Here is a 20,995-nt window from a genome sequence, read left to right as displayed (position 1 = left end):
GCTTATAAAACATGTTCTGCAAACATTGCCTGGTAACATTCTCATTATAAATGCTTAAGCAGCTTGATAAAGATTGGATGAAATTTGTGCTTTAAATCCTTGGCAAATTCATTTTCTCATCCTCACAACATTGTCTTGAAGGGGTTTTAACTTATTCCCAGATTTTGGTTTCGGGGGAAGATGTGAGTTCTTCCCATACTTCTTGCAAAACACTGGAAAGGGTGGAGAAAAGAAGAGATGTTACAAATGTTTCAGACATTCTTTCTGAGGATGCAGAAATGCTTCACTTAGAAGTGACACCAAGATTGATGAAATCGGAGCTGGATTCCAAGATCGCTCAAGTCACCAGTACTTGTTGCTAGAACAGTCCTACAGAATCTTGTGTTTCAAGTATGCCCTCAAGATGGGGATTCAGAAGTTCATAGTAAGTTTCTCTAAGTTAAATAACAAAGAAGTTATAGGAGCTACTTTTAGCTGGACTTGAAAAGCCAGCTATGGCCAACAGCTGCCAGTTGAATGACAGCTACTTTATGGGGCTGCAGCTGCCTGACTGCGAAAGGGCAGTCCTAGAAAATCAAACAAGCAACAAATTTCAGAAATAGCAGAGATTAGAGTGTTACAGAAAGATATTCCTGACAGAGGAATTGCTGAGATGTACTTGCTTGCAAACCAATCCATGTAGAATGTTCCCCCAGCTTACAAACAAGTTAATACTTTATAGAAATACACAATTTATTGTGCAATACTGTGCAGCTTTGCTAAAGCAAAAGCCAAAATCCTGACATAGCTGTGAGCAAGGGTAAAAAAGGCAACAGAGACATTGTTTTGCTAAAGGTTCAATTTTTTTTTTTTTTTTTTTTTTTTAGTCTAGGAATAGCTTGAATTTTCTATGACAGTTGATGATGATAAAATATAATCCAAGATTAGCTCTGAGTATTTTAAGAAGGTAAGAAAAATCCTTGTGTCTAACGTTTCTTTTGCATACCTTTTTAAACTTCTCAGAGCAGTCTGGAGAAATAAATGTATGGGTTTTGCTATCAATAGATCAGAGGAATATTTGTTAAAATGGGTCAAGCAGCCACTAAAGGTTTAAAATTGCTGCTTGGAATAGTTGTATTAATGCCATGTTCCTAAGACTGTTCTCCTCAGACATGAGGATCTGCCATCATCATGAACTACAATACACTGTTGACAATTTAAGGAACTTTGTGTTTGTTGCAATGTTTTTTTTTTTTTTTTAAGGCATCTGGCACAATAATTGTAATGAAATACATTTATAACATGCACCTTTCTTCCTCTGACGCATTTCCTGCTTTCAAAGAATTGTAGTGTTTTTTTTTTTTTGAAGCAAACCCTTGACAAGCTCAGCACATCTGAAGATGCTCCAAATTTCATGCTGTGATTCTGCATTGTATTGCTGCAGTCTGTATAGGGGAACACTCTGTGTGTTGTATATAAGTTGTATCTAAGCAGCCTGATATATGAAGCAGGACACAAAACTTTCTCCCATGGAAAATCAGACATTCTGCCACAGGGAATGTGGAATAGATGTAGACAGGCCCCGATCAATTTTCTTCCCAGTTGAAAATTTACTGCCAGGAGACTGTTCTGACAGCTGTGGGGGGACTGCCTGGATAAACACCTCTGTCTGAGATGTGCAGGGATACAGTGGGTGCAGCACAGGGGAGAATGACAAGAATGTAGGCACAGCATGGAGGGAATGGGGAATGCTGGGAATGGGGCTGTTGAGATTTATTGCATTAATATTACCTTCTTGCCTTTTTCTTCCCATATCAACCCATGTTAGCCTCAGTGTGATAATCAAACCAGGGACATTAGCCATAAAATCCAAAACTATTCAATTTACTACATATTTGGGTCTGTCTTGGAACAAAGTTGCTTCAAACATGCCTGATGCAACCAAAGAGCAACAAATATGACGTACTCTAGGAAGATGCTGAATACCTTGAGAAAAACCTAACACTGAGGTTCTAGTCTAAAGTCAGACCACAGACTGAGACAAAACTGCAGGTACCACATACAGACAGAACTGGCAACAAATTCACTTTTTTTGTCAGCTCATATTAAAATGGACACCAAGGAGGAGAGTCTACAACTATTACTAGAGTTTCTCTAAAACCTTAATTCAAGATTTAGGTTTCTGGTCTATAGGATTTCCCCACATGCCCATATTTGGAACATTGTGTGATAGGACTAATTAGGGAATCAGACAGCAAAGCTAAGGAAAAATCCCTGTCCAAATGTGTTTTCTGTGTCTGTTCTTCAGAGAGTAGGACAATTAATGAATCGGGTAACTATTTTGCTGTATATTGGTGAGTTGGTCTCATTTTGATTTGCAGCTTTAGGTTAGTGCTAAAGGCAACAATATCAAAGGGATGGAATAGAGGTATGATAACAGATAATAGATGTGTACACATATAAATATATAGATATCCATATTCTGCAAACAGGGAAACAGAGGCATAGAGGGCTTGCCCAAAGCCATACAATAAACTAACGCCAGTGTTCAGCAGCATTAGGAACAGAATTGGCAGTTTTTAACGTCTGAGCCAGCTGAAAGCCTCCTCATGCTCTGCCCTGACTTCTCACACACACACTCAACTGTTATCACAACTGTCTCTGTAAATCTGCCCAAGTGCAATCAATAAGTGTTGCTGCCTGTGACCCAGACAGAACAGCTGATCTGCCAGAGCAGCTTCACAATTTTACTCATTACAGATCTCAAGAGCACTTGTGAAGCAGTTTAATCACCATGTGAGACAAACAGGGGCTGTTCTGACTTTGGAGACGAGAAAACTTAAGCTCAAAACTAGCAGAAAAAAGGTCCAAATCAAAACCACCCATGAGTCTTACACTCAAGCAGATTTCTCTCCATACCACCTGTGTTTCTATGGTCACAAAGAAGAAATGACAAGATTTACAAAACTGACTGTGTAGGAAAGGCTGTTCTACCTGGGACCTTAAATAGCTGTCACTGACATTAAGAAATTAAACAATAAAATCAGTTGGCTGGGGTCACCCAGAACTGCTTAAGCTCTGAAAGAGACCTGTAAAAGAGAACCAGATCCAACTATAGTGTGCCATCCCCCTTTCTTTAGTATGAAAGGACTTCTGTTTTCTTCCTACTCCCAATCCAGTCATCTGTCATTTTCAGGACAGCTTGGAATTGTCAGTTCAATTACCTCTCAGTTTGGAGAAAAACAAAGCAGATGCTGCTTATTACAAAAAGGTAGAATCTCTCTCTTTTGAGAAATATCTTCTCTCACTTATTTTTTACAATTAGACACTGAATTATGTGCAAGTCTCTTATTTATTAAGCAATACAGAGGAGCTGGGAAGTAATGTAATTCAGCTAAAATTAAATACTGTCTTCCCTTCAGCTTTGGTAAAGGTGGTGGTCAACTACTCCATTTAATTTTTAGGACTCAGACAGCTTTTGTATCAATCTTCCCCTTTCAATTCCTTTTTCCACTACACACATTATAAATATAGTAATTTCTTAGCATATATTTAAATTCTTTTGCACAACTGTTCAGAAACTCTACTTGTCAAATACTAATTACAATGCAACTTCAACACTTTGTCAGAGAGCTTACCTAAAAAAAAAGACAAAGAAAGGTTTGGGTTTTTTTTCATACAATACCTGCTTTAAAGTGGTCCTAGTGAAATTCTCATGTCTGCTCTATCCGCAGCAGCCACCCTGGTGAGCACTGACTGAAAGGCAGACGCAGGGAGGTCAAATAGTTCCTGTGGATGTGCTGGGCTCCACAAGCTGTTCCAGGCGCAAGCTCATGGCAAGCTGAGCCCTGGCTCTGCCTATATGTGACCCCAGGAGGAGCCAGCAGATCCCTGAGCTGAGACATGGGGAGCATGAAATGAAGCTTTTGCAGACTACCTACATAGGTTTGAATTATTTAATTTCTAAAAGCTCACTTCCCACCAAAATGAGGCCTTTACACGGTGTAACAACTCCAAGAAATATAAGAATGTGGGGGAAAAAAGCACTCAAGGAATAGTTTTGACAGTTATTTAGAAGCAAGTATGGGAAGTGATCTTAATTTGCAGGCAAAATTGACTGATTTGTGGTTTTCTCCATCCCAAAATAATACATTGCTATAAACATCCAGAATTAATATTACCTTGTTTACCATTCATTCACAATTCCGCAATATTAAAAAATAGAGAGGATGATGACTTGAGCACTGTCCTGTAGACCACGTCTTTACAGCAAAGTTCTCAGGTCCAAAAATCACACCAGCTTAGTGCCTCTTGCGTGCTTCACAGCATTTGCCTCGAATTTCCCTTTGTTACCCACTCCTAAAATACATGGGTAAAGTGCTCTCTGGATACCTGTCCTATTTCTGAATCTGCAGCAACACTGGCCAATTTAAGGGTGTTTCTGCTTCTCCAGCCTCCCCTGTAATAATGCATTTTGATCTTGTTTCACTTATTCTCAGCACTCTGCAAGCACGAGGTCCCTGAGGTGAGCAGTTAGATCAGCTTTACCAAGGAGGAAGTAAAGGCACCAACAGGTTAAAGGTGCAGCCTGCCTGCCCCTGTAAGTGAACATTTCACTGACAGAAACTCTATACACAGTGTACTTGTGAGTAAAAACACACAAGTTTATTAGGGGCATGTTTAAGATCCACAGGGAATCCGTGTCAGAGGCAAAACAACCCATATTCCAGATTTCTGTTCGAGATGTATCTTTACTCTGACCTTTTACTTAAAACCTTCAACTAATTAAGTAGATTTTATTGGGTAGAACACTCTAAAGAGGAACTAATGAGATGCTTGTGCAGCACTAAGCACAACTCATGATTTTGTGTTATTGCAATTGAAGTGGGACATTTATATCCTTTCCTTTCCTTGTACCGTCTCTAAACTACACCATGAATTCCCCACATCTACCATTTTGTTTCCTTCTAAGTCACCAAAACCACTTTCAGCATCACTCAGGTGTTGTAGGGCTTTTTATTAACTGATTCTAAGGAACTCTTCTGAGTAACAACCTCAGAAATTCCAGGAATTCTGTGGCCTTGATTTTCCTCACTGAAATTTAAATTGTATTTAAAAGAGCTGAAATCACACCTGTAGAATCCTGCACTGTGTGCATCCAGACACTGTCAAAGTAAACTGTCTCAAAGGAGTATGGAGAAGCTCTCAAAATTCTACATTCTTAAACTGCATCTGCATTGAAAACAATGCAGTGCTTAAGCTCTTTGTACAAAATTGCAAACAACTGCACCAGGCTTTGGCATTTGTAGTTTAGCAAGCTAGTTAAGGTGAGTTTTGTAACAAAATATTGCACGTGGGAACCGCCACATCGCAACTCCGGATAATACAAACTCTGCAATGAATTATAGGAATAGGAAAGGAGTTTAAATTGACGGACGTGCATCTTTTCAATTTACTACAAATTCAGAAGTCCAGCCCCAAATGTTTGCAGGCAGAGGCACAGCAGTGAGGCATCTCTGTCTCTCACCTCTGATTTCCTTTCCAGATTCTACAGAGGCTTAGATTTCATGTTAAGATTACCGGCTGGGTAGGTTTGTGTGCTCGTCCCTGCCATGGTTTCCTGTGCACCTGGCACCCTGCGTCCACCTTCACCTCGTGGCTCCCGAGTCTGCCAATCTGCTGGTTCTCTACAGCAAAAGTGGCTTTTCAGCGGGAGATCTGCAGGTGTCACCCTCTTCTTGCAGGTGTCACCTCCTCCTGCAGCGGCACAGCCCCGTAAAAGGGACTCACTTTCTCACTCACCCCCTTCCCTGGGGCACCCACCACGACCTGTCATTGACGAGGGCAGGGAGCCTCGGGCCACGGATCGCTCTCGGGCCCTCTCCAAGCCCTCCCTCGTTCCCTTCACCCCAAAGTCACTTCACTGCCCCTCACCACCGTCCCCACGACATTTCCCCAGCAGCCTTGGGATGACCCTTTCCCTGGGTCTCCGCTCCGCCCGCCGCCCCCTCAGCGCTACCGCCCCCTCAGCCTCCCCTCACGGCTGGCCCCGACCAGCCGCCAGGAAGGGCGCCTGGCTTCGCGCGCCACCCCGGCCCAGCCAATCAGCGCCCGGCGTGCGGGCGGCCGCGCGGGCTCGCACCAACCAGACAGCGGCTTCTTGCGGCGGCCTCGAAGCGCCTCCGCGGGCCCCCGGCGCCGGGGCGTCCCGCCTGCCAGTGACCGAGATGGCGGCCCCGGCGGCGCGGCGGGCGAGCGGCCCCGCCGGCAGTGTCCGGCGCGGCGGGTGAGTACGGGCCGGGCGGCGGGGCAGAGCAGAGCAGGGCCGGGCTCCGGCCCTCTGGGGAGCGTGGTCGGGGTCCCCACCTCGGCTGGGGGCTGCTCGCCACGAGGGGGAGGCCCGAGGCAGAGCCCGCGGCGGTCCCGCAGCCCTGCGGCCCCATTGCCCGCATTTCGCCGGAGCGTTACCCAGCGGCTTAGGAGGGAGAGGAAATTAGAAAAGGACACACAAAAGGCAGTCTAAACACATGATGGCAACTCTGCGCACCAGCGGCGCTTCTCCCGCAACTTCGGGACAGGCTCCGGCTAGCAGCGCCACGGAGCATCCCCCGGGGCACCGGGCTCGGAGCCAGGCCAGGGGGTGGCCATCAGCCGTGGGTGCGCTTGGGGTAGTTGCACTTTCATACTCCGCCTGTTTAGTGTCTGGTCCCAAATTCTGGCCTTTAGGAGGTTTTCCATCCGGGATAGCAGCATTCGCTCAGCCAGTTCTTTCATATTGCTTCACTCCTGTGCCTACTTCAGCCCAGTGTTCTGATCAGCAGAAGTTCGTGGCACACTTCGTTTTGTCCCAGACGTCCACCTTTTAAATTCTCAAAAGCTGTGATCCATACAGTTCTTTCTATTTGTCCGTTTGGGAGCTTTTCCCTGTCAGGATAACAGAGGCTGTTATTGGTAAGGAAAACCCTAACAAATCCCCTTTAAAAATGCTATTACATAAAGCATGAGAAGTTTGTCTTAGATGATACTATCTACCCAGAAGACAAAGAGAAAACCCATAAACAGGAGTGGAGAGTGTTTTAGTTACACATTTAACACTGAGTTTTCACAGGAAATCTTGTGCCACAAAAGAGTTTCCTTAAGTTAGGCTTAAAAGTTACCAAGATAATAGCAGAGACCATAAGCACCCATCCATCTTCCCGAGGCAGCTACCAAAGCGTAGAGATCTTCATGTTTTCTCAGGAAAGGAAGCTACTAAGGACTGCTTCTTTAAAATCCTATTATTTCCCCCAGCAATTGTAGAATAAACTTCCTAGTTGAACAGACAGCTCACACACAATGGGACACAATGGAATAGTAGCACATGAGCTCTATGAAACACTTTAAATTACTTAGAAATGCAGGTTTCTATGTAAACAAACTGTTACTCAACAGCTGCTGTACTGCATTAATCTTGCTCAAATGTAGTAAAATTTGAATACCCTACCAAGCAAACTAAATTTATTTTCCAAGAAGCCTGCCTAATATAGGCATACATAGAAATAGCTACATGGTGCTGGTTTTGTGCAAGATATGCTTTATTCTTTAGAGAAGTGGTTTTTATTTCCTATCTTTTAGTCAAGCTTATTGAAAAAAAATTTACATAATATTCTTTTTAACCATGACCTTTTAATCAAACAGCTTACCAGCATTTTTTATCTGATGAGAGGATTAAGATATTAGTGCTTCTAGCCTCAGTTGTCAAGCAAATCAATATTGGTGCTGCAGGTGGAAGCAAGAAAACAAGCCTTTGTCCTCTAATCTTCACATTACAGCTCTGTTTACATCTTGATCTGTCAGCCCTACCCAAATTAGGTGCTGGAAGCCACTGCAAACACTCAGACCAACCTGCCCCAGGCAGAGACACAACCCTAAGAAGGTGTGGGTTGGGAGGGTTTATATCCCCCGTGTCTGGCTTGGACTGGCCAGGAGCAGAGCCAGGGGCCACAGGGGATTGGCCAAAACGGTTGGGTTGGGTTGGCCAAAAGGTTGGCATTGGCCAAAAGGGTTGGGTTGGCCAAAAAGAATGACCTGCTTGGGCAGCGTTGTCGTGCACTGTTGGGAGCAGGGTTTGCTTTGGATTGGTTGGGTTCACATCTGTGATAATGTATGTGTTTGAACACTGAATAGTGCACTGTGGATCTCTGCAATGCTCTTGAGTGAAGACTGGGTGAAGATTGTTCAGGAGCTGCAGAGAGCTCCTGTTTTCCTTTCACAGTAGAATGAGGCAGTGCCCTACTTCTAGACATGGCTCATCCTACATGTGTTCATCATAAAACTTTCATGGGGCTTGTGAGAATAGCAAAATACACAACCTGTGAAGTGTCTTTCCTAGGTAAGGACTGTGCTGTGCTTGGATTGGGTGTTTGAGCTTCGTCTGAATGGCCTTCAGGTGCTGAGTCTGCTCTAGAAACTCCCAGAGAACACCTTCCCATTGGCACAGTGTTTATCAGATATCTCCAAATGGCAAACACTGGTGTAAGAATGCTTTTTAACCTGTATTTACTATAAACTATGAATACAAGACCTTTATTTATAATCTAGAATTATGAGGAAAAGCTGCACTTTTGTGTGAGTCAGTGTATATCAGCAAAAATTGATATGTTGAAAGGTCCTATAAATACAGCGCAAGCTTTTTAACTTTTTTTGTGCCGTTTTCTTTTTGTGGTTTTCTAACATTTCAGTATTATTTAATTTTAAATGGAGGTAGTTATGCAATCTTGGGTACAATATCCTGATGATGAATGACAGCTGTCACTTTTGCAGTGAATTCTTCCACAGATTTGCTATAAAAATTTCTTTTCAAGACATTTTGCCACAACGTCTTGTCTCTACAGAAGCTGTAGGAGCCCTTCCACCTTTCAGAATTGTGTCTTTTGTTGCATTTTTCACTTTGATCCGGACTCTCTACATGCTGTGACTTTCTATGGTAGGCACTACCTGAAGCAGAAAAAGTAAAGCAATCCTTTAGTTCCCAAACACTCTTTTTTCTTTTTAACCAAGTAAGGACAAATGAACACAGCAAATAGTTCTCAGATTTACAATACCTTAATTTGAAATAGTATCAACCCCTGTGGAAACAGTAACATAGATTAAACTAGCTTTATAATAATTTTGATCATATTTGTTTTGATAATTGCTTCTCAGCTCACCAAAATGAAATTTAAAAAAAATAAAAATATTCTTTCACTTGTGGAACACCTTGTTTTGTCAATCTTAATCTCGTAAGTAAAGCAAAAGTCTGACTTAAAATTGTGCCAAAGCAATTCCCTACTCCCCTTCTCCCTCTTTGTTGCTCAGGTTTCATTTTGAGCAATGACTCTCTTTTGAAACAGTCCAATGTGCAAGTCCTGAATGTGCTGAAGAAAGTAGGAAAGAGTCAGATATTTTTTATTGGAAAACTCTCAGCAAGTAAGGTTTAAACAAAAAGTAATTTCACCTCCAAGAGGCAATGGATGACAAACTCTAAGTTCAAGTTTAATCCTGTTTGTGATTCAGTGCAGAATAGACCTCTCTCTGATTCCTGTCATTTAGGAAGGGAAGCAGAGACTGTGTGAAATCAGCTCTTGATTCTTCATAGCTAGGCTCAAATGAGATATGTGACCGCTACTGAGTTGATAATGCTTAGCATATATATGACACTGTTTCAGAGGATCTCACTTTACAGATACTAATAAATTTACTTCAGTCTCCCTCTGAACCAGATATGCATATTCCTATCTGCAGTCTGGGGTTATTGAGGCAGAGAATGTTTAGCTGGCCCAATTTCTGACAAGTCTTTTTTCACAGGCAGATACTGAAGCCAAGAAGTGTGTCTGCCAGCTCCCTTGCTGTAATTATTCCATGCTCTCAGTGTGTCTCAAAGCAATTGGCAGTATCACTTGATGCACCTTTGGAAGGCCATAGATCAGCAAATGTGCCCATGTTGCAAATTATCAGGCAGACATCAGCTCCTCATGAATAGGAAGACTGTATGGTTCTGCTGATAGCAAAACAATCAGCTCAAATCAAAGCCATTTTCTCCAAGGCAGCTGCTTTTTTTGGTTATTATCTGTTCCCCTGTGTTTCTATTCTTGGTTGACAGATCAGGCTTCTGTTCTTGAGGAATTCACTTTTGGCAGCAAGAAATGTTCGCACTCCCCCATCATTTTTCATAGACTAATCTGTGTTGGAAATTTTCAGTAAATAACATGAAAGCATCAGTGATTGAACACTTTAAGGAAAATAGTATCATTAGGTTGATTTATTTTTCTCCCTAAAGACAGCAGCTTCTGAAACACATTTTTCTTTTCAACTGTCTATAGGTTCTATAATTACCTGATCATTCTTTTTGCTGGTTGCTTTATAGGTTCGGTAGGTAATATATCATACTGTATAGTTTTTTATTAAAATTCAACACTGCTGTCTCATACAGATGGTTAAGTGATTTTAAATCCTTGGGAAATCTGAGACATAGTATTTTTACCTATATAAATACACTGGCTGCATAAGACATTGTTATTCAAGAGATGGATGATCTGGTAAAGAAAAGGGTGGATGGACCCTTGCGAAGTTCTGCTGTCCAGAGGGATGTTCCAAACACTTGTTGATACTCAGATTGAGCTACTAGACTTGCTCTTTGCTCAGGGCACTTCCAAACTGAAACAAGTTGCAGGGGGATGTGGATGTATTTTCCAGTTTAAAAAGGATATCAGACACACATGGCAACCCAGGCACAGAACTCACTCAATCATGTAAAATAGAGATATTCTAAGCTGGGTTGCAGACCTCTCCTCGCAGCTGTGGGATAACCATTGCCTGGGTTTGGCATACAAGTCTTCCAGACAGTTGGCTTGCTGTTACCATTGGATTATTTGGTGAACCCTCTCCTGGGTTTCACTCTTGCCCAATGATTTGGAAATATTTTTCAGGCTGAATGCAACATGATGACACTTGAACACCACATCCAGCCATTCCCAAGTTTCACAAACTGCTCTGGGCTTGAAAATCCTGAGAAGAATGCAGTGTGCTGGGGAAGTGGAAGGGGTAAACTGGCTGTGCTGGGAGCGTGTGGTGTCTGATTAGAGCAGCCACAGCTTCAGGCATCTCTGGTTGTCTGCAGCTGAATATTTGACACCCTCCAACATGTCCCGGCAAAGCAGTCCCACTTCATTTCTGTCCTGCAGAGTGTAACATGTCGACGTGACTAATTGCCTGGGCAGACAGAAGGGAGATAAGAACAGAGAGGACAGAAGGAAGCAGATATTCCAGTATGGAATAGCAGTGCACAAAACTAGGACAGGTCCAGAGTGTGGAGTATCCCTGCATCAGGGTAGGATTGGAGGTGGGAATTGCAGGAGTCCCTGAAACAGAGGAGTTTGGGAGGGGAGCACACAAAGACCTTGCAGAGTCAGGAGTGAGTGGATGCACAACTCTGCAGATTTGCAGGCTGCCTCCAGAATTTATTAAGTTACTGCAGCCTCAGTGTGTGAACCTATTTCCCGAGTGTTTGCAAAGCCTCTGTAATGCATGGGTATGGCAAGCACATTTCTCTCTCTTTCAGGATTTTTCATAAAGGTACACAGAGAGAAATGAAAGAGAAAACAATTTCTGATTCTGCTCCTTGTTTTTCTCTTGTGGAATGTGTTTGGAGAATTGTTTACCTAGAGTGATCATTTGGTTGGATCATGGTGGATTGTTTGGGCCTGATGGCCAATTGGATCCACCTATGTCTGGACTCTGGCAAACAGGGTCATGAGTTGTGAGTAGTTAGATATGATAGAGAAAGTAGCATGTAGTATTTAGTATCGTCTTTTATATAGTATATTAATGTATTATAGCATAATTATAATAAAGAAATCATTCAGCCTTCTGAACTAAGACATCATTATTCTTCCCATTGGGTTTGCCGACATCTACAACACATGGGAGGTGTTTAGTTGGAATGACAAAATTATTGCAGTTTTATTTTGATATATTCTGCATTTAAAAGAGAGCATGCAAATCACATCTTCAATGGCTCCAGTGCCAGTCCAGGTGCAGAGATTGAGGAAGGTTGATTTTTCATCCTAACCTGTCTTTGCTATTGGCTTCAGTTACCCCAATACTAAGACATCCTAACCTATCCGGGGTTAGCTGTGTTTGGAATTTCTGGTTCTAAATGAAAACCCTTTTTAAAAGTTGGAAAATTAAACATTCTCCTAGTTCAGATTTGCACAGGAAAGACTTGCCTTCTTGCTTTCTCTGTGTGAAATATCTACAGTCTACCACTTGCTGGTACCTTAAATTAGGGATGTGAGAAAAACTAAACTGTTTCTGGGCTGGTCAGTGTGTTCAAATTTTGGAGAAGCCCTGAACATCTATGATGATGAAGCAGTGCTTTGTGCACCAATGATTATTTTCACAAACTCTTGTTATGTTGTCCATTACAGCTTTTGAATTTCTCTAAACAGGAAATATTCCCTCTTTCCAGCCAGTCCTTTGTATTTTTAACACCCTTGGTATGTTTCCTGCTTCCTAGCACTGAAGGACTCCAGGGTGGTGTTCCTAAGCATGCAGATGATGTGCTGTGAACTTTAGGGAATGGCGTGTTTTGCATTCAGGATCACATTTCAATTTGCTGCCAGAACCAGAATGTCATTGAGGGCAGTGCAGAAATCCTGCCTCCTGCCCAGCTCAGCCTCCTGCCCTCTAGCCATAGCCACCCACCCCTGCTGGATGCTTTTGAAATCCAGATCCAGAGAGAAATTCAGGCTCTTAGTTTTGTTTGAACAAGTGAGAGCATCAGTAGATCAACTAATAAATCTTATCTTGGAGGGGACTAAAAAGAAGGATCATGGATTTATCTTAGTCCTTTTATTGTTAGTGACTGTTTTCTCCGTAAAATCATATTGTCTTGCCTTCCCTTATACAGAAGTCACTCTCAAATTAAAGGCAAGATATTAAGGCTATAAACTGCTGTGTGCAAACACACAAAAGTACTTTTTCCTCTTTCCCACTCCCAACCCTTTGCTGGGAGCTCTTTGTCAGATTCACTCCAGTAACTTTGTCTGATCTTCTCTTTCTAGTTGCTAATTGGCCTGGCAGGGATATGAAGTGACTGAAAATAACTTTTATTCCCTCATTGTGTGCACATTGAAAGGGTCACAGAACAGAAAAGTAGGGCAGAGTCCAGCCTAGTGGCTCATGCCAACCAGCCTGGCAGCCAGAAAATGGCACTTGAAGGTGCTGGTTGTGATTCTGCAGGCAGGCCTTTGATAACTAGCACTCTGAATATTGAATGTCTGCTCCTTCTCCCCCAGAATGCAGGTGCAGGATTGCCTGCAGGAGAGAAAATACTGTTACCTAACTGCAGAGTGGGACAGAGTGGCTTTCTGAGTAAGCTTTTGGATGCCTTTTCTTTTTTTTCCTTGAAGTTAGACAGCATGGTCAGAGCTGTGTAGTAGCTGACTGCCACAAGGATGGAATCTCCAGAATCCTTCTTTGAAGAAGGTAGTGTTGTATAAACAAGGGTAGTAAATCTCAGCTGGCAAAGGCCAGTCCCATTATATCTAGGGGGTGTGTGGGTGGTTTGGGTTGATTTGCATATCTAGCTGCTTCCTTTTTTATTTGGATTTAGGAGAAGGATATATCCAAGTCCTGAGCTTCTGTGTGATACTAAAAAATAGAACCAGGATTTATTAGCCAACAGAAAGACTTTCCCAAGACAATCATAGCATAATCTTACAGTATCATGTTGTGTTTATATGTAAGTGAGACCTTTGGAGCAATGTACACCAGAAAAAGACATTTTGTGGAAGGAGAAGAAATTTGTGCCATAGGAAGTAGAGGAGAGTGAGTTAGAAGAATATAAATTCTAGAGCTCCTCAATTCTGTTAGAGTTCCACTTTTGCTGAAGAGAGAAAAGGCCTAGATCCATAGTCATCTGGCAATGTTTTTAGGAGTTCTGCCCTACTTACTGGTGATCATGCTCCGCCCAGCTCCGCCCAGCAGCACAGCCTTGTCAAAGGTTGGATGTGATATTCAGCAAATGGAAGAATCATTATTGCTGGCTCCATTGGAGATTAGCTGGACAAAGCTCCTGGTAGATAAGAGTAATGAGACAACTAGCTGTGGGTGACAGTTTGCTCCAACACCTGGTGGAATCCAAGCTTTGTCAGCCTTTTTCTGGAGGCTTGCCCAAAAGCCTGTCAGGACTACAGTCATACTCTTACTCTGCACTGCAGGGAACTTAATTTGTCTATGGATGTCAGATTTTGGGGAGAGTTAAGCGAACAACTTCTGAGTTACGGGGTGGGTTGATGCACTATTAGAAGGACTTTGATCTCCCTAGTTCTCCTTTTAAAGACTGATCCTGTAACTTGAATTTTGTGAATTTCGTCACTTTCTTATCCTAAAGGAAGCAATGTGGGAGACTTGATTTCTTCCTCTTCTGTTTCTGCAGATGGTGATGTGGTAAATGTAGCCAAGCTCTTCCCTACCTCGGAGACATTCTCTCCTGAGGAGCAGTCTCCTTTTGCTGGACATGCTTACAGAACTGCACAGCCATGGACCTCAAGGAGAAGTGTCAGGTAGGTTTGCTGATAACAGTCCCACCCAACTTAAGTGTTGAGTCCTTTTAAATGTCTTTATTATTTTGGGTCAAGATTCACCCGGTGGCGCTATTATATAGTGGTATAATCCATGGTTAGTATCGAAGTTGAGAGTTGTGTTACCTTCACATCCCTGTGTCAGCAGGGAAATCCTTTGCAGGGTGGGACTGAGGCACCACAGTGGAACAGCACAGGTGGGGTGTCCTCTGTCACACCTGCAGTTCTCTCTTTTGAGCTCTAAGCTGGGGCTCCATTCCCATGGACACTCAACTTGGCTTTACTTGAAAGGCTGAATTCACTGAAAAGATTTTTTAAATAAACCAGGGCAATTAAATCATCTGAGTCCAGTTTTGCTGATGGTAACTTGAGGTCTCAGCCAGCTCTGGTGAGAGAACAGTCTTGGCTTTTCTCTTTGGTGTCCCTTTCCCCACTACACTTGAGCTTTTGTCTGTTGGCTGTCTCTGTTTTCTCCATGCATCCTTTCCTCGCTGTTTTGTTTGCAGCAGTGAGAAATGGTTGTGTTCATTAGTGCAAAATAATGACTCACCTAGACCAAAAGATACTACAGCAGTGTAAGTGACTTTTAAAGGGCAGTTTTTCACATCAGCTCTGGCACTTGCCTGCTCAGCTGCTTCTTTTCTGGGTTTCTGCTCTGAGCTGTGCTAGACCAGGAAGGCCTGGGCTCACTTCTGCCGCAACCTTTTGGTTCTGGAGTGCTCAGAGGATGTGTTTGACCTATGTTGTTTTATATCAAATAGCTTTATCACCGTGGAGTTAACATTCCAATGAAGACAATTGTTCTCTTGTTAATGACATCGGGGCTAATCTGGTATTGATCATTTTAAGAGATGATGCACTTAGCACTGTGTGGAGGAGAATGTTCTGTGTAGGATCTGAGAGCACCAAAGAGAGCAGGGCATAGTGGGGACACTTTCACTGTAGGTCACTATATTTGGCTCACCTTTCTCATATGACATTCTCCATTGTACAGTGCAGGAAGATCATACCAAATTGCTGGACAGGCAGCAGCATGGACAGTATTGTAATAGACCTTTAAAAGGCCTATTAGGAAAGTGTCCTGACAAGGAGGTTACAGGGGGAATCATGGTGTTCTCAAGTCCTAACCTCCTCTCCTGACTTCTTGAAATTTTTTATCCCTCCTTTCTGAATGGGTATTAAAACTGAAGGCGAGAGATGACCACAGTCTTTTAAATAGGAATTTAAAAAACCCACAGATACATAAAACTGCATTTTACAACTTACTTTGTTTGGATTCTGAGGAAAGACCATGATTTTATACTTGTTAGCAACCTCAAGGAGTGGGCCTGGAACTAAGGTCCCTTTCAATCCAAACCATTCTGTAATTATTATTATTTGGTGCTAAGGAGTTTGCTTTTTTTTTTTTTTTTAATATTGCAGATCCTTGTTCCACCCCATCTAAGGTGGAATCCATCTTCCTTCCCAAAGTGAAGAACTTGGACACATACACAGTGATAAGGGAACAAATTAACCTGCTTTGTAACCTCAGCAGTAAGTTTGATGTGCTAGGTTTATTTTAAAATGCTAAAAATAAAATGAACCCACATGAAAACATCAGTCCCAAATCTGGCTGAAAGCAATCTCTGCAATATATGTGTGTGATGGAGAGTTAGTACTCCTGGAGCAGGAGATGTGCTCAGAGTACTGCTGCAGCACAGACATCTGTCACTCAGATGAGAGACTTGTCCTCTGGCTCCAGTTGGCTGATAAGTTCCCTTGTCAGGAATGGCTGAGGATCAGAGTTTGTCTGGTGTAATGCAGGCTGCCTTCCAGTTTTTGCCAGAAGCCAGACACCATAGAGAAAGGCAGAGAGTACTCTTCTTAAATTAAATGTGCTGATATCTTGTTCTTTCTCCTCCTCCTGTGACTTTTTAACTTTCTGTGTATTTCTGAAGTGAATTTAATCCTTCTGAAAGGTGCCAGAATCTCTGCTCCAAGACCACTCAGCACATACCAAGAGAGCAGCACTGATTGCCACAGGAGAGTGGGAAGCTTCTGAGTTTGAGTTGCATTAGACAGAGGCTGGATTTGCAGCCACACAACTAATAAAAATTATTGACATCATTCATTCCACAGTTACCCATAACAACTGAGCTGTATTGTCCCAGAGTAATTGCTGCAGCCTGGATACAGCACAGTGCCTCCTGGCCAGAGCATGGAAACATGTTCAGGGAGCCAGTGCTGTGCTCCACATTGCTCCAGCACTGTTGGTCCTTGTTCCAGGTTGCCTAACAACAGATACAGTCCTACCTTTGGACTGAAAAGTAGCCCAAGTCCTTTGCCACTTCTCATCCTGCCAGTGACTATATCTCTGTGTTTATTCCCTGCTGTTCTCTTAAAGCTCAGCTCTTCTTCCAAGGGCTTTTTCACAAACTGATCCTTTTTCCACAGGTGTCTCTCATTTATTCTGCAGATTTTGTATATGTCAGTCCCTGCCTTTATACTCAGCCTTCTATTTCAAGTCCCAGTTTTATCTTCAGATCCCAAGTTTTTGTCTTTTGCTCTTTCATTATATTATTTAATGCACAAATGCACATCCAGATGCAATTTCTGATACCAGTTGATATTAGAAGGAAGCTAGATAGTACAAATTACTGCCCTACACAAAACACATTAGAGCAAGGTCTCTCAGCAGTGGGGTAAACAAGAAGCAGCAATTTGATCCAATGCCATTTGTGTCCATGACCAAAGCTGGAGTTTTGAGGTTGGGATCTCTAACTGCATGAAGCACAAGAATTGTTCCTGGTATTGCATAAGCAAGTTTTATTCACTTTCATTCAAGTCTCCAACAGGTACAAAGCCATGGGAAACAAATCAGCAAGCACTGTAATAAAGAGGAGGTCTTACAAGCATGTTGTGTGAGGGTTCAATATAAAATTGTTGTCTAGGAAACAAAATGCCCTACAGAAGGATAAAGGGTGTTTTGCCTCTTTCTCTCTTCTGCTTTCTCCTGAAGTTACATTAAATAATTACAAAGCGTCTGCTTCCCTTCAGCTTTGGCTCTGGGTGCTTTGTGAGATTACACACCCATATGTAACTCAGTGCCAATACACAGGGGATAACCAGACCCTGTGTTGAGTTTATTGTGAATATTGAGGCCACTTAATCTCTGCCCTTCTGGCTTAAAATGCAGAATATGGGCTGTGCCTCATGAGGCATTTGAACCTCAGAAAAGGAAAGGAAAGGAAGTGAAGAGCTTGTCCAGGTAGGGTAGATGAGTCCTGACATCTGTACGTGGTTTTCAGAGCTGCACAATATGCTGAGACTGGAAGCCTTGGCAGTGCCTGTACTGCCTGTTTGGTACCAGGCAGCTGTAATCCTTGGCAAGCTATTGAGGTGGTGTTTGGCTGGGCCAGTTCTTTACCCCTTTCTGTGTGGAATGAAAGCAGTTGTTTTAGTGATTGCTCTGCAGAGCTAGGAAGCCCCAGACATAATTAGGACAGCACTGAAGTAGGAGCTAAATAAAAACTCACTTATAAAGGTGCATCCCTTCAACAGTGGGAAGGAAACATTCCTGCAAAAGATGAGCATGAAAGAGAAGGCTCATTCCTTCTTCACCTTTCTATTCCCTTGTTGTTTTTCCACCCAGCCCTGCCCTGTCTACACTTATCCTTTGCCTTCTGTTTACCATGCCCAGGTAAATGTGGAGCCCCAGGAATGGCTATGGTGAATTTATGTGCACCTTTTAGTTCCGATTGTGTGGCTCAGGATGAATATGGGATGCTGAGAGGGGCTTTTGCAGCATTCTTTATCAACAAGAGAAGAGGGAGGGAACACTTCAGATGGGACCTCTAACCATCTGAACTTCTTTAAATAACAAATACTTATATTTTTGAATTGAGCTTGAATCCAAAGCTGTGGAGTCATCCGTGGGGCAGTTAGTATTCCAGGGTCTCTTGGTCTCAATTTTTCCATGCCTACTCAGGTGTTTCTTCCTGTAGTATATTTTATAGCACTTTGTCCTACCTAATTTGCCATCTGCTTTTGCACAGACCCCTGTCTGTCAGCATCATTCCTTCCTGTGCATGTATATGGAAGTGAGCCCAGGGATCCTCACTGTGTTGCCTCCATCTGATGAATGAACTATTCTTACAGACATCTGGTGCTATCCTGGGCAAACTTTCCTCCCTCTCTGCTTTTTTCTCCCCCTATTTCCATCCCTCATCCTCCCTCATCCCCCACCCCCATCCGCCACCTCCTTGCTGGATCTGCAGTGTGACTGGAAGCAGGCTGAATTAATCAGCAGACTGGTGCTTCACTCTGCTGCTTCTGTCTCATTCTCTGCGGCGCTGGGCTCTGCACAATCTTGCTCCCTCTCCCTCTTTGCTCTGTCATTTTTGGAGAGCAGCAGCAGTGCAAGTTGCTGGGGAAGTGGTGCAGGAATTTAGCCCAGATGCTCTTCAAACAGGCTGATCTTTGGATCCCCCACCAAGGCAAATGTCGCAAAGTAAGTTCCTCTCCCTTAACATTTAATTTCAAAATGGCTTTCCCTGTCTCCCTCCCTAGTCTGCATCCTGCCTGATGTGATGGGGCATGAAGAGCTTTGAGGTTTTGGGGGAAGGAGGTTATGGCAGGACATGAAACAGAGAGTGATGATTTTAGCTAGGGAATAGCTTGTTTTTGGTGGTGATGGGGAAAAGAAACTGTTTTAAACTGCAGTTTTAACCCCAGGACCAATAGGAAGATCCACACAGGATTTTAGCTGCTGACTCCTGCTTCTCTGCCCCTCTGCTTCATGGCTTAAATTTGTCTGTTGCTACTAGGCTATAGGCTTTGATCTGTAACTGTTGAACCTCCTTATCCCTGTGGGATCCGTCCGGCAGTGTACCTGCCAGCCTGGATCATCGCTTTGGTCCCCAAAGTCTTCAGCTGAAAAAGTGGGGATGGGAAGAAAACTATCAAGGGGATGAAAGATGCACTGAAGTTCTGTGGATTTCTGAGCATCGCTCGCCTCTGGAGGTGGGGGGGGGCATTAGCATTCCCTGGAGGGAGCTCTGCACTGGCATAAAGCACTGCTGTGTGTTGAAGCCAGGATAAATACAGACTCCTAACTGCTCTCTGAACTTGGAGGAGTAATGCAACTGGCTAAATTACAGTAATTAAAGCTTAATAATTGTGTAGTGCTTCAAAACACTGCATAGATCCTGTCTCTTCCTGCTAGCAGCCTGGTGGGACAGGTAACTATGGTTGGGGATTTGTTGCTCCAAAGAGAACTGAAGGGATGGACAGAGGAATGTACAATTCCAGATTGGGCTGTTTCCACGGGAGCATCTGCCTCTTTCTCTGCTGCTGGGCTCCTGCTGGGGAGAAGCAAAGTGCTGGGCTTTGCATTACCTGTGTAGAGAAGTTGATTGTGCCTGTTGGCATCTTTACTCCATGCCTTATGGAGAGCATAAAATGTGGATGCTGTTGCATGGATTAAAATGGACCCTGTGCACAGCACAGTGCATCAGTGATTCAGGCTGGCGAGCGCTGCTTTGGCCACATCTCAGAGCTCTGTGCTCCTGCAGCTCCGTCTTTTTGCAGGGGGAATCTGCAGGCCCTGTTAGTGAGCCTCAAAGCATCCACACTGGAGCCCCTGCAGACACCCAGTTACCCAACTGGGGGGTTCTTTTGTGCAGGGGCAGTGGGAGGTCTGGGCTGCCTTTCATCTTGGGCTGCATGGGGCAGGGAGGGGACAGTTGCTGTCTACTGCTCTCTCCATTAACTTGGGCACTGCTGTGCTGAAGACTCTGCTTGTTTCACTTGATTTGAGACCACCAACAGCTAAGCTGAGGCTGCCAAGCTAATGTCAGGTGCATTCAAACCTAGTTTAATAGCGGTGTTCCTCATGCCTTCTGGTGCTTTTCACAGCATGTCCAGGTTCAAAGGCAGTGGTTCCCACAGAGTATGGTCTGCTTGGTGGAGCTGCCTGAATTGTGCAGATATCAACATACATTTTCTTTTTCCTGAGCTTTCCAGTAGCGTTCATGTGGGCTGGTGAATGTTACAATCTTCACAATTACAACAGTTGGTGGGGAGTTGGTAGCCCCATCACAGAATGAGAAACTAAGTCATAGAGGAGTATCTTGATTTTCCCACTGTCATGCAGAAACCAGTGGCAGAAGGAATTAGAGAATCCAGCAGTCCTGACAGTCCAGAGTCTTAATCAAAAGTTCATCCCATGGAATAGGAGTGTGTCAGGGGGATGATGGATGTAGCCTGGGTCACTAGAGAAACATTCTTGCCTGGACTCAGGGAGTCTGATCTCTTAGAAAAAGTAGCCAGGAGAGCACCAAGAAAGGCAGAAAGCAAGACTGGGACCAAGGATGGGGTAATAAAGGGAAGTTTCTGCCCAGACTGACAGATGGATTGGCCCTGCTGGTTCCATC

General features: G+C 43.5%; 1 protein-coding gene across 4 annotated transcripts in view; it reads left to right on the top strand.

Moving 5' to 3' along the window:
- Positions 1–6,181: 6,181 nt before the first annotated feature.
- The window catches only part of TMEM94 (transmembrane protein 94), a 50,724-nt gene continuing 35,910 nt past the window's right edge, over positions 6,182–20,995 (top strand). For 2 of the 4 annotated variants that reach the window (XM_053960409.1, XM_053960407.1), the window contains exon 1: positions 18,940–19,071. In XM_053960409.1, coding sequence (XP_053816384.1) covers positions 19,018–19,071 — 54 coding nt within the window. In that variant the 5' untranslated portion in view covers positions 18,940–19,017. Of the gene's footprint in view, positions 6,266–14,437; positions 14,565–18,934; positions 19,072–20,995 lie in introns of those variants that run through there. The other 2 variants (XM_053960408.1, XR_008434201.1) reach the window with 2 other exon arrangements.

The sequence above is a fragment of the Vidua chalybeata genome, chromosome 19 (genome assembly GCF_026979565.1).
Source record: "Vidua chalybeata isolate OUT-0048 chromosome 19, bVidCha1 merged haplotype, whole genome shotgun sequence".
Taxonomy (NCBI): domain Eukaryota; kingdom Metazoa; phylum Chordata; class Aves; order Passeriformes; family Viduidae; genus Vidua; species Vidua chalybeata.
Note: the sequence above shows the minus strand (reverse complement) of the source record. Positions and strands in the feature narration are given on the sequence as shown.